At 44.7% G+C, this 12,593-nt stretch overlaps 1 protein-coding gene across 5 annotated transcripts in view; it reads left to right on the top strand.

The window, feature by feature from the left end:
• The window catches only part of fbrsl1 (fibrosin-like 1), a 288,976-nt gene that overhangs the window by 253,848 nt on the left and 22,535 nt on the right, over positions 1-12,593 (top strand). For all 5 annotated transcript variants that reach the window (XM_062384522.1, XM_062384540.1, XM_062384529.1 and 2 more), the window contains one exon: positions 652-700. In XM_062384522.1, the coding sequence (XP_062240506.1) occupies positions 652-700 (49 nt within the window). The remainder of the gene's footprint in view (positions 1-651; positions 701-12,593) is intronic.

Genomic DNA, 12,593 nt, shown 5'->3' on the forward strand with positions numbered 1-12,593 from the left:
GTCAGATGTCTTTCTGCCTCATGTATTTGACTCAACCTCTGTCTGTAGGCGACCAGGTTTCTTCTGCTCACCAACAACTCAGCCACATCGTTGTTTTTCAGCAAAGAAATGCTTGTGTTGTTGAAGCATCATCTGTTTACTTCCATTAGAGGCTGTTAATGTATTATTATTTTTTTTTTTATCAATTTGCTGAAAAATAATTATTATTTTGGAATATTAAGATATTCTATTCATGCGACATTTCCATGCAAAGCTTAATATGATTTCTGAGTGGCAGCACGTATGCAGGAGCCTTTCTGCTCTAACGCCGCAGAGCCACCTCACTGACTTCCTCTGACTTTGACAGCATTTCTTATGAGGGTTTTCAGGTGGCACAACAGTGCCACCTAATGTTACTTCGCCAGTAAAAAGTCAGACAGGGACCGTCAGGTACAGCGGGAGCTCCTCCTGTTGGCTCATTGGAAGCTGTTGATTGACTCTATAATGTGCATATGGGAGCTGGACTTGTAGGTTGTAGTCTCATTAGATGTCATGTTCTTGTGTTAGTTTAAATAAATAGTCTTACGTTGTATTTACAACATTTTTAATGGGATTATCTAAAGTTCACGTCATAAGACATTTCCACTAAAGACCTGTCTTCTTGTTTTCCAGGTGTCTGATGTAGGATCAGAGAAGCTCTTTTCCCCCACCACACCTAAAGGTAAGCAGCCATCCTGTTTTCTCTTCTCCCCCTTCACTCTCTCTCCCTCTGCCTCATTTATACACATGACAACAACTGGGTTTTTTTGCGAATGAGACCAAATGTGCCTTAGCTCTAATCCTGCAGCTCCCATTCAGATTTAAATGTCAGCAGACATAAACAAGGTCTGGTGACTACATATGCATACATTTTTTGCCTACCTGCCCGAGTGGCGTTTCTTGGACGACCCCGCCAGAGGCTTAGCCCTCCTACATATTGGTTCATTAGAGGGGATTTAGAGCCTCCCTGCCACATGCTCCCACAAATGGGAACTTCCCCTCAGGCAATACAAGCTCTCTGACAGCAGGCCTGGAACATAATGGATGCCAAAGGAAAGAGAGAGAAAGAGCTTTGTCAGCCCCCCAGATAACACATACTCTGTGTGTCTGAATTCACATATACACAAATGTGGATTATGGGGTCTTTGCAATATGACTTTACATGATTTTTGTGCATTTGTGCGTCTAGGACTTAGTATATCCGCATGTCATAGATACCTTGCAGGTGCAGAAATTCAGCAATATTGTCTAAATGCGCTGTGCCTCCTTGGTTAGAACAGGGGGGAAAGGTGTCAAGCTGTTTATGCAGGGAGGGAGGGGAGGGGAGGTGCTATCAGCCTACTAGTGACAGACAGCAGCATGCAGCCCACGTCCCCCCAGGGCAGGAACCAAGAAGGAGGGCTATTAACACAAGCAGAGGGAGAAGGAGGTGGAAGTGCAGAACAATGTAAAATATGGCAGTATGAGGAGGTGTTTTTTCGAGGGGTAGGGGTCTCTGCAGGACAGATTGGATATGTAAATATGACATTGGTGGACCACCGCTCTATTTTCAAAATTCAATGCTACATCCAAACTACTACATTTCGTCTGAAAATGTTTTAAGCCTACCACAGATACGCCTGGCGTCAACACTATTGATATGTGTGGAAACAATGCTGATTGGGTCTTTTCGGTCACAAAATAGCCTTAGCTGATTTGTCAGACTTCTATCACATGACCCCTTTCCAGGAGAAAACACCCGGCATTAACCTTGGCTACCAGTGCAGAACACAACATGGGTAATCAATTACAAGCTTTGCTGATCCTGTTTCTTTACTAACAGTTGTCAAGCTGTTAAATTCAGCTTTTTACAATGATACAACTGTTTAAATGCGTCAGAGACGAGCTATGAATAGCTCATGCATTGCTCTTTACACTGACATGCACATACCCAGTGTACGTATGATGTCATGTGATGTGGGTTTCCAGGCATGTTAGTGTAGAGGGAGATTAGGAGTGATATGGAGCCAAAACACTTGTGTGGACAGAGATGGTTTTAGTTTGAAATCAGTCTAACAAAGGAAGATGTACTAGTGTGAATGTAGCCTATGATAGCTCTCGCATCAGTGTGAATCCACCTCCTGCCTTTTCACAGGTAAGAGGTTTTGTTAACCTCCATTTTATTCACCTCTCGATCAGAACATCCGCTGTGAAAGCTGCTGTAGAATCCAACTTAACATAGAAAGGCGTTGCTTGTTTGAGTGCAGTAGCTGTGACTGCTGAGTGGAAAAGCATGGCTGACAACGAGGAGAGAAACCAGGCCTGCCGGGTGTGTGATGTAGATGGCCTGTGACCAGAGTCGGCCTCATGAAACCAGCGTTCACAATGACAATGACTTCCAGACTTGCATGGTTTAGAAAACAAGTAGACCGTGTCTGACTCCATTTATTCTCCACCGGGCTGCTGGACTACCGCTGTTGTCAGCTGTCAGAGTGTTGACTTATTTTCCCCCGTATGCCCGTACAGAACATGGCTGCATATAAACATTCACTGCCGTGGAGAGCTGATAGCACAGGCACATGCACAGCCGAGTCTCTAACACACATTCACTCAAACACTCCTTGCATGTCAGCTGGTGAACGAAGGCCTCTGTGGATCTTGCTAATGTGCACACAGGGCTGAGGATTAGGGCCTTGGAATTACATCCAGACAATCTCATCAGTCTCTTGTGATTATCACACAGATCAAGCAGATCCTGTTTGGGTAATGTAGAAGAAGGGTACCAGATTAGAATAAGAGGTTAGAAAGGGCAAAGCAGCAAAGAACTCAGCAGTTGGATGAAGTGATTTGGGGACGTGAAGAAAGAAGTTATCACGCTACAATTGCAGAGATGCCAACATCCAGCTCCCATCTCCTATTCCAATGTTGTTGTTTTGAGCTGTAATGGATTCAGGACAGTGTTTGTTTTTGGCCTAGACTGGTTTTTCTGTGTGTACATAATGTGTGTGTGTAATACAGAGAAGCCCACAGGCTGTTTTCCTCTGGTTTAGAATGCAGCGTATGTGTCCCATTACCGGTCTCGCTCGCGGTCCTTTGGGATCAATGAAAAGCCCGCTTTGCTCTGATCACCAGGCCTGTCGAGCTGTTGGCTGGGAGACATCCAGACAGATGCACACACATATGCGCACAAACACACACACATACACACACACATACACACACATTATGGCACACATAAATATACAATGCTGTGATGATGTTTGGCTTGCACATTTGTCCAGATCGTCAGTGTTGTTTTATTTTCTCTTACCGCTCCCTTTCTTTTCAACGTGGAGCTCTGAACCTTATTTTTGTACAAACAGTTGAGGTTACATCCAAATTGCACACGGGCCCGCAGTCTGTCATGTTAATGAAACGGTTCAGGGTTAATAGAGGAGAAGAAAGACCAACATGGTAATCAGTGAAGGCAGAGTGCTGTAATTATACACATACAACATGTTTTGGGCAAAACCCAGACACCCTTACCGTCTTTCTCTCATGTTTACTTTTCATCATCTCTGCATTGGTCTGTTGACAACCTGTTATAGATGCAAGCTAACAGCACTGATAATAGCCCGAGCTAATAGTATCTGTAATAACATGGCACACACTGTGCAATCGTCTTTGGATGTTGTTTCCCAAAAGCTTGCACAAGTTCTGCTGAATGTCTTCCTGTGTTGGTGGTTATAAGGTAGGAAGGTGCAGCAAAGGGTGAGCATTATCTAACAGTTATTGGTTTTTGTTTATTTCCTGTCTTAAGCCTCCTGCAATTATTGATTTCCTGGAGGATGGCATGTTTAAGTAAAAGCGGCTGTGAAGACTCGCGCTCCACTCAGGGCTAGTCTTATTGAATTGTAGGTCAGAGTTTGCTGTTGTCACTTGCTTGAAGGCGAATGAGGAGCTAAATGTAGCTGCTGAGCAAGTACAGGGCACCTCCACGGGGCTCAGATAAACACTTGGTTCGTGGGCCTTCTTATGACATTTCGCAATGCTGCGTCTATGGATGTGGTAGGGAGCTATCACTTAGCTGGCAGCGGTTAGAAATATTTCAGAGGAGCACTTTGGAATCTGCAGCGGTTGTGTTGAATGTTGTACATGTGGGTTTTAGAGCAATAGGTAAATGCTTTATATACAACAAGGCACCCTGGTGCTCTGCTCTGCGGCTCTGTGCTATATGCTACCTGCCGTGGGATGAGAGTAAACCCATGCGGTTTGCCTACAAGCCAACCTGGGGCATCTTAGGATAGCAGGAGAAAGATTGTTAGAAAACCCATTTCTGAAGTGGATTTGTGCCCTTGTAATCCTGATTAATTTTGACCCGTTGTGCTCATTTTAAACAGAGCATTACAGTAAGCGTGAACACAGCAAGCTCCGGGGCGAAACCAGGAGCTTAGCGGCTTTGGGAGGCTTAGCTGCAGATGGCATTTTAAGCCGGACTTAATAAATTGTTTCCATTAAACTTACCGGCCCACACATACTGGATTAGACCAGTGGAACAAAGGAAGGAGAGAGCGTGCAGACGAAGAGGAGAAAAACACACACGCGCACACAACGCCCATTGTGCACTTCTAACTCTGCTAACATCTCTCTGAGGCCACATGAAAGGTGAAGACAGGGTTACTGTGGTGTTCGGGGAGATAGATGCTTTTGGACATGAATGCAAAATCCACTCACTTAGATCCCTTGCTCGTCAGGGATGTTGGACCAATTTGCTTAATTGACATAGAAGTAAACAAACAAAAAAGATGCATAAACCATTTAGCTTGGCAGTGGATTTAGGGCTTATCCTCTAACTGTTTATATATAAACACATTACCAATGCTGTAGCTTAAGGATTTAGGATCTGGCCATATCCTTGCGTTTTTTCTTCTATGGGTTCTCTTTTACTTATGTATCCATCTCCGCTACTGTGGGAAATCAATTCCTTATGGTTGAACCACGCCTCTCCCCTATTCCATCCCGCTTCCACCGTACCTCATTCCCCCCATCGGCTCATGGCTTGCTTCCTAAGCTCTCATTATGTGCTACACAGTCCAGGGTCCCCGTGTCGAATCACTAATCAACCACCCTGTCTGCAGGCCCGCTCTCTCAATAGGTGCTGAGTGGCCTTTGTTCCGCCACTGCTGTTTGCTATGTGTCAATAAAAGAGCTATGGCCTCCTCCACCTCCTCCTCTTCCGTTACCTGGGGTAGCCATAGCCGCATGCCTCCTCCTGCAGTGCAGGCTTACAGCAAAATGAAACACACACAGTCTCACCTGCTGGATTCTGAATGCCATAGAAGGGAGCATGGATGGTGATTGGAGAGGGAGCGGCAAGGTCAGGGGCAGGGGGGATTGAGGGCAGCTCAGGCATAGTGAAGTAGATGAGAAAGCATGTTTGTATTCGGCCAAGCAGCTCTCTTCTGGCCAGGTCAGTGTAATGTATCACTAACCTCGGCGGCCTGCCTGACTGTTTGCAGCCTCTCACCCATTAAATAATGAATGGAGGTTGACCCCCTGACCAACTAATCAGCTTTTCACCGCCGTTGAATCGGATAGAGTGGAGGTTGATGGAGAGTGCGGCTGGCTGGCTGGCCCGGCTATAGTATGACTGGAGGGCAGATATGTTGCTGGGAAAACAAAGGACCTGCTGAGGCTTCACACAGCCAGATTAGTGAGCGCTGGAATCAGCCATCACTGCTGTGGAATCTAAGCCTGGTGAATCTCACCTCCAGCTCCCACAGTGATTTATTTGACAAAGTCCAGGCAGGTTGCAGGATATGCTTTCTTGATCAAGAAGACCAGTGTTAGTGTATTGACGCAGCACTTATGGTCAAAGCTCTGCTCTTTTGAGGTTCTCATATTCACTGTGGCTCACTGTGTACAAAAGGGAGCTGGAGGTTAGTTTTGGATGCATAAAAGATTTCATCCTGCTCACACCAGCTAACTTGTTACTGAGCATGAACCCTTGTACATCTGTTTTCCCAATTTGATTTAAATATTAAAAAGGTACAAACTCTTAGCAGAACACGGGCGGCAGATGGTTTAGTTATCACTCTGGGTTCAGGAAGAGGAAATACTTGTGAGGAATTGGAGGAAACCAAAGAAAGGCTTGTTTCTTTATTAATCTTGGGGTTATAACTGTTCACAGACTTGGGGCAGCTGGGTGATTTGTTTTTGGAGCAAGGGCTGATATTAATGCTCCCTTTATTGATAGTGCTAATGCTGTTTGTGCAGCCATCCCTGTCCAAGAGATGAAAATAAATAGGGGGAGCTCAGCGGAGATAAGACATGTGTTTAATTATTAATTGAGCCATCACTGACAGAGATTGCCTTTTTCTGATTTAAAGCAGGAAGGCCTGCTTCAGGGACAGAAAAAGCAATTACAGAATTCCCAGCCTGCACCGCTGCTGCCCATCGTTTCACGATATGCTGCGAGAGAGGACTGAAAGAAGACAAAACACTCCTACACACACACACACACACACACACATCCTGTTACACTGCAGTGTTCCATAAATTATTTTAATTCTTCTTCAATATTTATAGCGTTTTAAATTACGATTACAGCGTCATGTACTATTTATGTAGAGTGGCAGACAGTCAAAGAGACCAATCCACATTACCCACAACCCCTCTATGGGCTGGCACCTTAAAAAGCTGACCGAGGGAATTGTTTGGATTTGAATGATTCAGGAAGTGATTTCCAACCAGCCCTTACAAGCTGCCTGTTTTCAAAGACGGCACTGATTTCCTATGCACAGCAATTAGCTAGCTTGTAAAGTCATTGCTGGTATGTCATGTTATCCCCTTGTGCACTCTGTGGCCCCTTTACAGCACTATTATGTCCATTAGAAAAGTGTCTGTTCCGTGCAGAGGGCCCAGTGTGCATGAAATATTAACTTTAGGAGTATTGAGTTTCCGCCGGTTGAGCTTTAATCTTGAAATAGAAACTTTGTTGGATAGTCAATGTGATTTTCCCCCCTGTCTGTGTTTGCCACTACACGTCAGAACGCTTGACACCTGTCAGTCACTCTTATCAGCGGCTGCCATCTGTGTCAGCAAGCCCATGGGTGGTGATCATCTATTGTGACAGAAAATGGGAGTCACACTGAAGGCTGTGCGATTAGGCTCCATTGTGCGGCTCAGTGTTCATTGACTGAATATGGATTTAGCTTTAGCTTCGGTGAGGGAGCAATTACAAAAATCACTATAGGCCATGAGGGAGTTTTAGGTGAAGATGTCTGGCGCATGACCAGCATTTTGTCTGCCGAACTTTCCCTATAAATCTTCAGTTTACAATTGCAGAATTGTTTCATCCATTGGGATGGTCAGATGTGCTCACAACAACAAAGAAAACTCAAACATGTTAGGGAAGGGGGGTGGTGCAGCCGACAGAGGCAGGGTGTAATGTAGTTATTTTGTTGTGGAAGTATTTGTCTACAGCACATTGACACCAGCATCATTACAGAGTTCAAGCGGAGTAGAGTGCAGCTTGAGTTGCAAGTTTCTGGACGAACCCGCCAAGCTCCTGAGAAAACTATTCAAGTCTGACCCTCAAATGACAGGCATTCTTTCTTTGGCCCCAAACCAAACCCAAGCACAATGTTTTCCCCGATTACAGGCATGTGCAGTGCAATTTATCAAGTAGATAGCTCAGCCGACTTGAATGTACAGGACCCTAACCTGAATATTGTTTCCAAAATGTTGCCCAAACGCAACTCAATACACAAAAGAGACCAGTGCTCCATTGGGTCCTTTCAGTGCTGTCACTTCAGCTCAGTGATGCCTTTTCAATGCACACGATACCCTCACCTACTGCACCTCAGCTCCCACACCAACAGATGCAGTGTGCACCATACCACAGAAAAAGCATTGGCATCTTTGCTGTGACTTTAGCTCAGAGGTGAAACTTGCACCTTCAGCTCATATTTCTATTTGTGCAGCTCTCAGTTGCATATGCACATTGCAGGGAGAAGGCATCCGTCAGTGTTGAAACTTGAATCAATGTAGCCAAGATAAAAAGGTTGAAGCAGTGTTTGATATGATAAGGTTTTTTGGCTAAGCTGCAAGGTATGCAGAGAAAAGATAATTCAATGAATGACTATTGTAAGCACAGAAATCCCACTGCGTGTCAAACCTAGCCCCTCTCAGCCGTAGTGTTACTGTGGTCTAGTTGACTCCAAACCAATGTTTTAGGCGGGGGTGTAGGAAACTCATTCTTCACCAGTGAGTGAGGAAATAGGAAGCTTCCCGATGAGGGGAAGACCTTTTGGCAGATGAGCTGCACCCCCTGATGTGAGAACTTGACTCCAGCGTCAGTGGTGAAAAAATGGATGTAGGCTTCTTATTTTTTCTTTACTTCTTTATTTTTGTCTTATAGAGGGGATAAAGAATAGAATTTAGAGAGGATAACTCTAGAGAGCCGCAGCAGCTCTCATCACATCTTCTGTCTAATCTTAATCCTCCTCCTCCTCCAACGAAGGCCCAGCCAGCTGCAGCGTGGAAAGCATTTTCATTGTTTACTTGTGAGAATACATGACCAGCGTCTTATCTGCTGTCTGCTGTCAGGCCTGAAATGTAAAGCGTGTCGCCTCTGATCACTTGCAGGTTTTCTTGTGTTTAATCCTTTATTCCCAGCTCCAGTCATCCTGCCAGCAAGAGTTATTTCCCCCCCCCCCCCCCCCGCCCTGTGTTTGTTTGAAGATCCCAGTTTCCCTCCATGTGCATTTTAAGCTCATCTGTGTTGAGCGGTGCAGAGCCGATGTTGTTTGCAGATGAGGCTGTAACGCTCATTGACAAAGCCAGATGGTAGCCGATTTTGGCCAAACAGTACACTTGGATAAAATACAATCTCTGGCGAAGGGACAGTTGTCAGCCTAGATGGATACTGCAAACATGCTTGTAATGGGTTGGACATTTTGGGAAGCAATTCACACAGGCTTATAAAGATGGGAAAACCATCGCCAGGAACAGAGCAGATGTAAAATGCCTAAGATTCCTTGATGGACAAGGAAATCCACGCATTAGAAGAATGTGCCAGAGAGGATTGTGGGGAGATGAATGCAGGAGATCCCAAGATCCCAAATCAAACAGACAAATCAACTACATAAAGTATTTTCCAAGTATTTCTAGATATGTGGCCTTCAACTGTTTGTTCAGTATTTCTGAGGCCTAGATCTTTCCAGGGGTAGCATATTAGCATCCATGTTTCTATCAGTGGCTTATCAGAGACACTCTGTCTGGGAGCATTACCGCAGGCTTGGACTAGTACAGTATGTTTGACAGAGGGCTGGGTTTTGGAGAGGTTTGCAATAGAGCCTAGCTATTAGCCCTGAACTCAGCACATGGTGAAAGCAGTAACCTGACACGCACTGCAGCGAAACGGCTTGTGTTTTGTCCTGAATTTCACCAGGGGTGAGCGCCATTAATCGTCCCAGTGTTTGTTAATGGACAGGCAGTAGTTTGCTTAGACACAGGGGCCTGCATTTTGCCATTTTAGGGTGTTTTTTTTTGTTGTTTTTTTTAAGCACACACACAGTTGTGTCTCTTCCAATATTCAAGCGGTCATCTGTTTTGCTGTTGTTTTTGGCTACTGGTGAATTCCCTGCTCTGGGCCCTGCGTGGTGGGGCCCCTAATGGCCTCTGACTGACTGTAATACCCCATTCACCAGAGCATGGACTCCAACCTCCCTGGTTGTTAATTTTGTGCTGCTGTGCGGAGGGGTGAGCAGCAGGACTGGGATTTCACTGCTGTTTGCTTTGGGAAGGAGCGAGGGAGGCTGCTCCAAAGCCACATGACCCACGGAGGAGTGTGTACAGAGCTCCAGCAGCAATATCGTCCAGGACCTGACTGATACATTGTATTGCAGATGTTGTTTGTTCAAATATTTTTCTGATCTCTTGATAATAGTCCTATTGGCTACATTCACTTTTTATTGCAGCACTCCTCTTTACTCTGGTGTCTTTCTAAAAAACCATTAACCTACATTGGGGTATTTTGATTATAATACATGTATTGACTGTATTAGTATTGATACTTGCAACAGGGTAAATTTGATTGTTTTAGTGCTTGTGAAATCTTTAAATATGATAAATAATATACAAAAGTGTAACATTTTTGGGTCAAGCCATCTCAGTACAAATGTATCACTGATATACCAGACCATAAAAAAGACCCCATGTGTTGGAGCTGAATAGTGACAAATTGCATCAAAATGATGGCTCCCTGTTTTTTTTGTGAAAGATCAATATACAGTCACTGCTATCACTTATGATACAGGTATTGACTCATCAGCTGTTAAGTGCAGGGCAAGCGCTGAAGTGCCCAGGGCTTCTTATCAGCTGCCGCACACCGTATTAGTGTGCCGGCCGGGCAGGCGTAGCACGGACCTAATCCTGGTAGCAGGTGCTGTTGGGGCCTAGGCAGAGTGGACATGTTTTCAGGGAGGATGAGCCATCTGGGTCTTGATGCTTTATGGTGCTTAAAACACGCTCTCAAGTGTGACACTCTCAGCACTTACTTTTTAGCAGCACACAATAATCTAAGCACTGGCTGCTAAAGGGAGAGGGGAGGCTTTCAGGAGAACTTACAGGGTTTGATGATGTTGTGTGGAGCCTTGCTTCGACATGGATTCATGAAATAGCCAGACACTTTGCGATTTGATTTTGATTCCCCTAACTCTTTCTGCGTTGTTTTTGTCATCTGCAGTCTGAAATATGTCGAGCAGAAAGAAATGGGTGTTTGTTTTGTTTTGTTTCCCTTTTTTCTTGTTGCTTTTGTGCCAGTCTGCCTTGCCTGACACTTTTCTGGGGCCTTGTGTTGTGTTGTTGTTTTGTTGTTTTCTTTTTTCCCGGTGTAGTCTGTTTCATCTCGCAAGCAATTTGGCTCGTTTCGGAGTCCAATTTTGTTTCACCACGCTCTCCCCTCTCCTCACAGACGTACTCACATTCACACATTTCCCCAAACTGACACGGCGCCTTCACACTCCAAACAAATCAATCCTTCACTTGCCACACTTGGAACGCCATAGCGAAATGCTGAAAATGTGCAGGCTGTTTTTATGTTCCTTGTCCACTAAGGCCTGAGGGGGCCAGACCCAGATTCTCTTGCATCCGTGTGTAAGTGTGTGTGTGTGTGCAAGTGTGTTTGTGTGTGTGTGTGTGTGTGTGTGTTTGTATGTGGCTAAAGCTTAGAGGAGCAGACAGTGGTGTGTTTGGCAGCCCCCCCCCCCCCCCCCCTACAGGTCAAGATCCAGACCGTGTCTCCATTAGTTTACCTTACACAACTCCCTGCCCTCTTCTCTCTCTCCCCTTATTAACTAACCTCTCTCTCCCAATTTCTCCCCCAGTCTGGGCCACTTTATCCCCCCTTTCTGTGTCATGTTCTCTCTCTAATCACGAATGATGAATGGGGTGCAAGGAAGGATACTGAATGTTTGCGAACCTGATGCACCCCCCAATTGTCCCTTTTTTGTCTGCGCTGGGAGAGAACATGGTGGTGAGGAGTGATTCCGAGGAGGCTTTTGTGTCTGTTTGTCTAACTAAGCTCTTTGTGAGAGCTATTTCAAACATCTCCACCTTGGTTCTCTAAGTGTGTCATCAGCCTTGACATGTATTTCATCGCACTACTCCCCAAAAAATCCTTAGACTAGTGCAAGTCCACTTTAAGATATCACAAACTCGACCGCTGTGCAAAAAGAAGGCTTGTAGTTCATAAAAAACGCAGCTCTTTTGGCATGTAGCCATTAGAAGGGGAAAATGGCATCTCTAGTCTAGTCTTCGACAGCTGCTGGGTCTCCATCTGTAAGCCTAATTACCCAGCAGCACCCCAGGAGCAGCTCAGCAGCAGGATCCTCCTATAGAAGAGGCATTGATTACATCAGTAGCTCTATACTGGACAGTGTGTTTCCCCGGGGGCCTACAGATATGTGAAACGTTAACCCAAAGCACTTCAATGCACACTGGGGTGCTATCTATCTTTAGACAAATAGTCCACTAAGATCTTGCTCTTGCACATCCACCCTCTCTCTAATTCACATCCTCTGTAGATCTTTTAAAGATGCTCTGAGATCCTCTATCGACTTTAAAAAATGTCAAATAACAACCGTTGAAGTGGTTAAGCTATATAACTTATCAGTATGCATTTTTCCTGAATATTGATAAATTTATAAACTGAATAATCGATATGATCACGAATATAACTGGAATGTCACTGAGTAAATACATTTTTTTTTTCATCAAGATCAATGAATTATTTTCTGGGAATCAGTGAAAATTTCCCAAAATACCTTATCTAGTAAATGATTTAGAAAATCCTGGATCCATCTCTTTGTCTGAATTTCAATTTAATGATTTCTGTCTTGGCACGTGTCCCATCCCTCCTCCAAGTTTCTTGGAAATCCGTTCATGTTTCTGTTCAGCCCTGCCAAACCAACCAAGGGTGAAAACATAACCTACTTGGAGGAGGTACTTAACGCTATTGTAATTATTGATCAGTCAATCATTTAGGCCTTTTATCAAACAATAATGCCAGACATGCTTTGGCTTCTCAAATATGGGAATCATAATTGTTCAAA

The sequence above is a fragment of the Platichthys flesus genome, chromosome 3 (genome assembly GCF_949316205.1).
Source record: "Platichthys flesus chromosome 3, fPlaFle2.1, whole genome shotgun sequence".
Classification (NCBI taxonomy): domain Eukaryota; kingdom Metazoa; phylum Chordata; class Actinopteri; order Pleuronectiformes; family Pleuronectidae; genus Platichthys; species Platichthys flesus.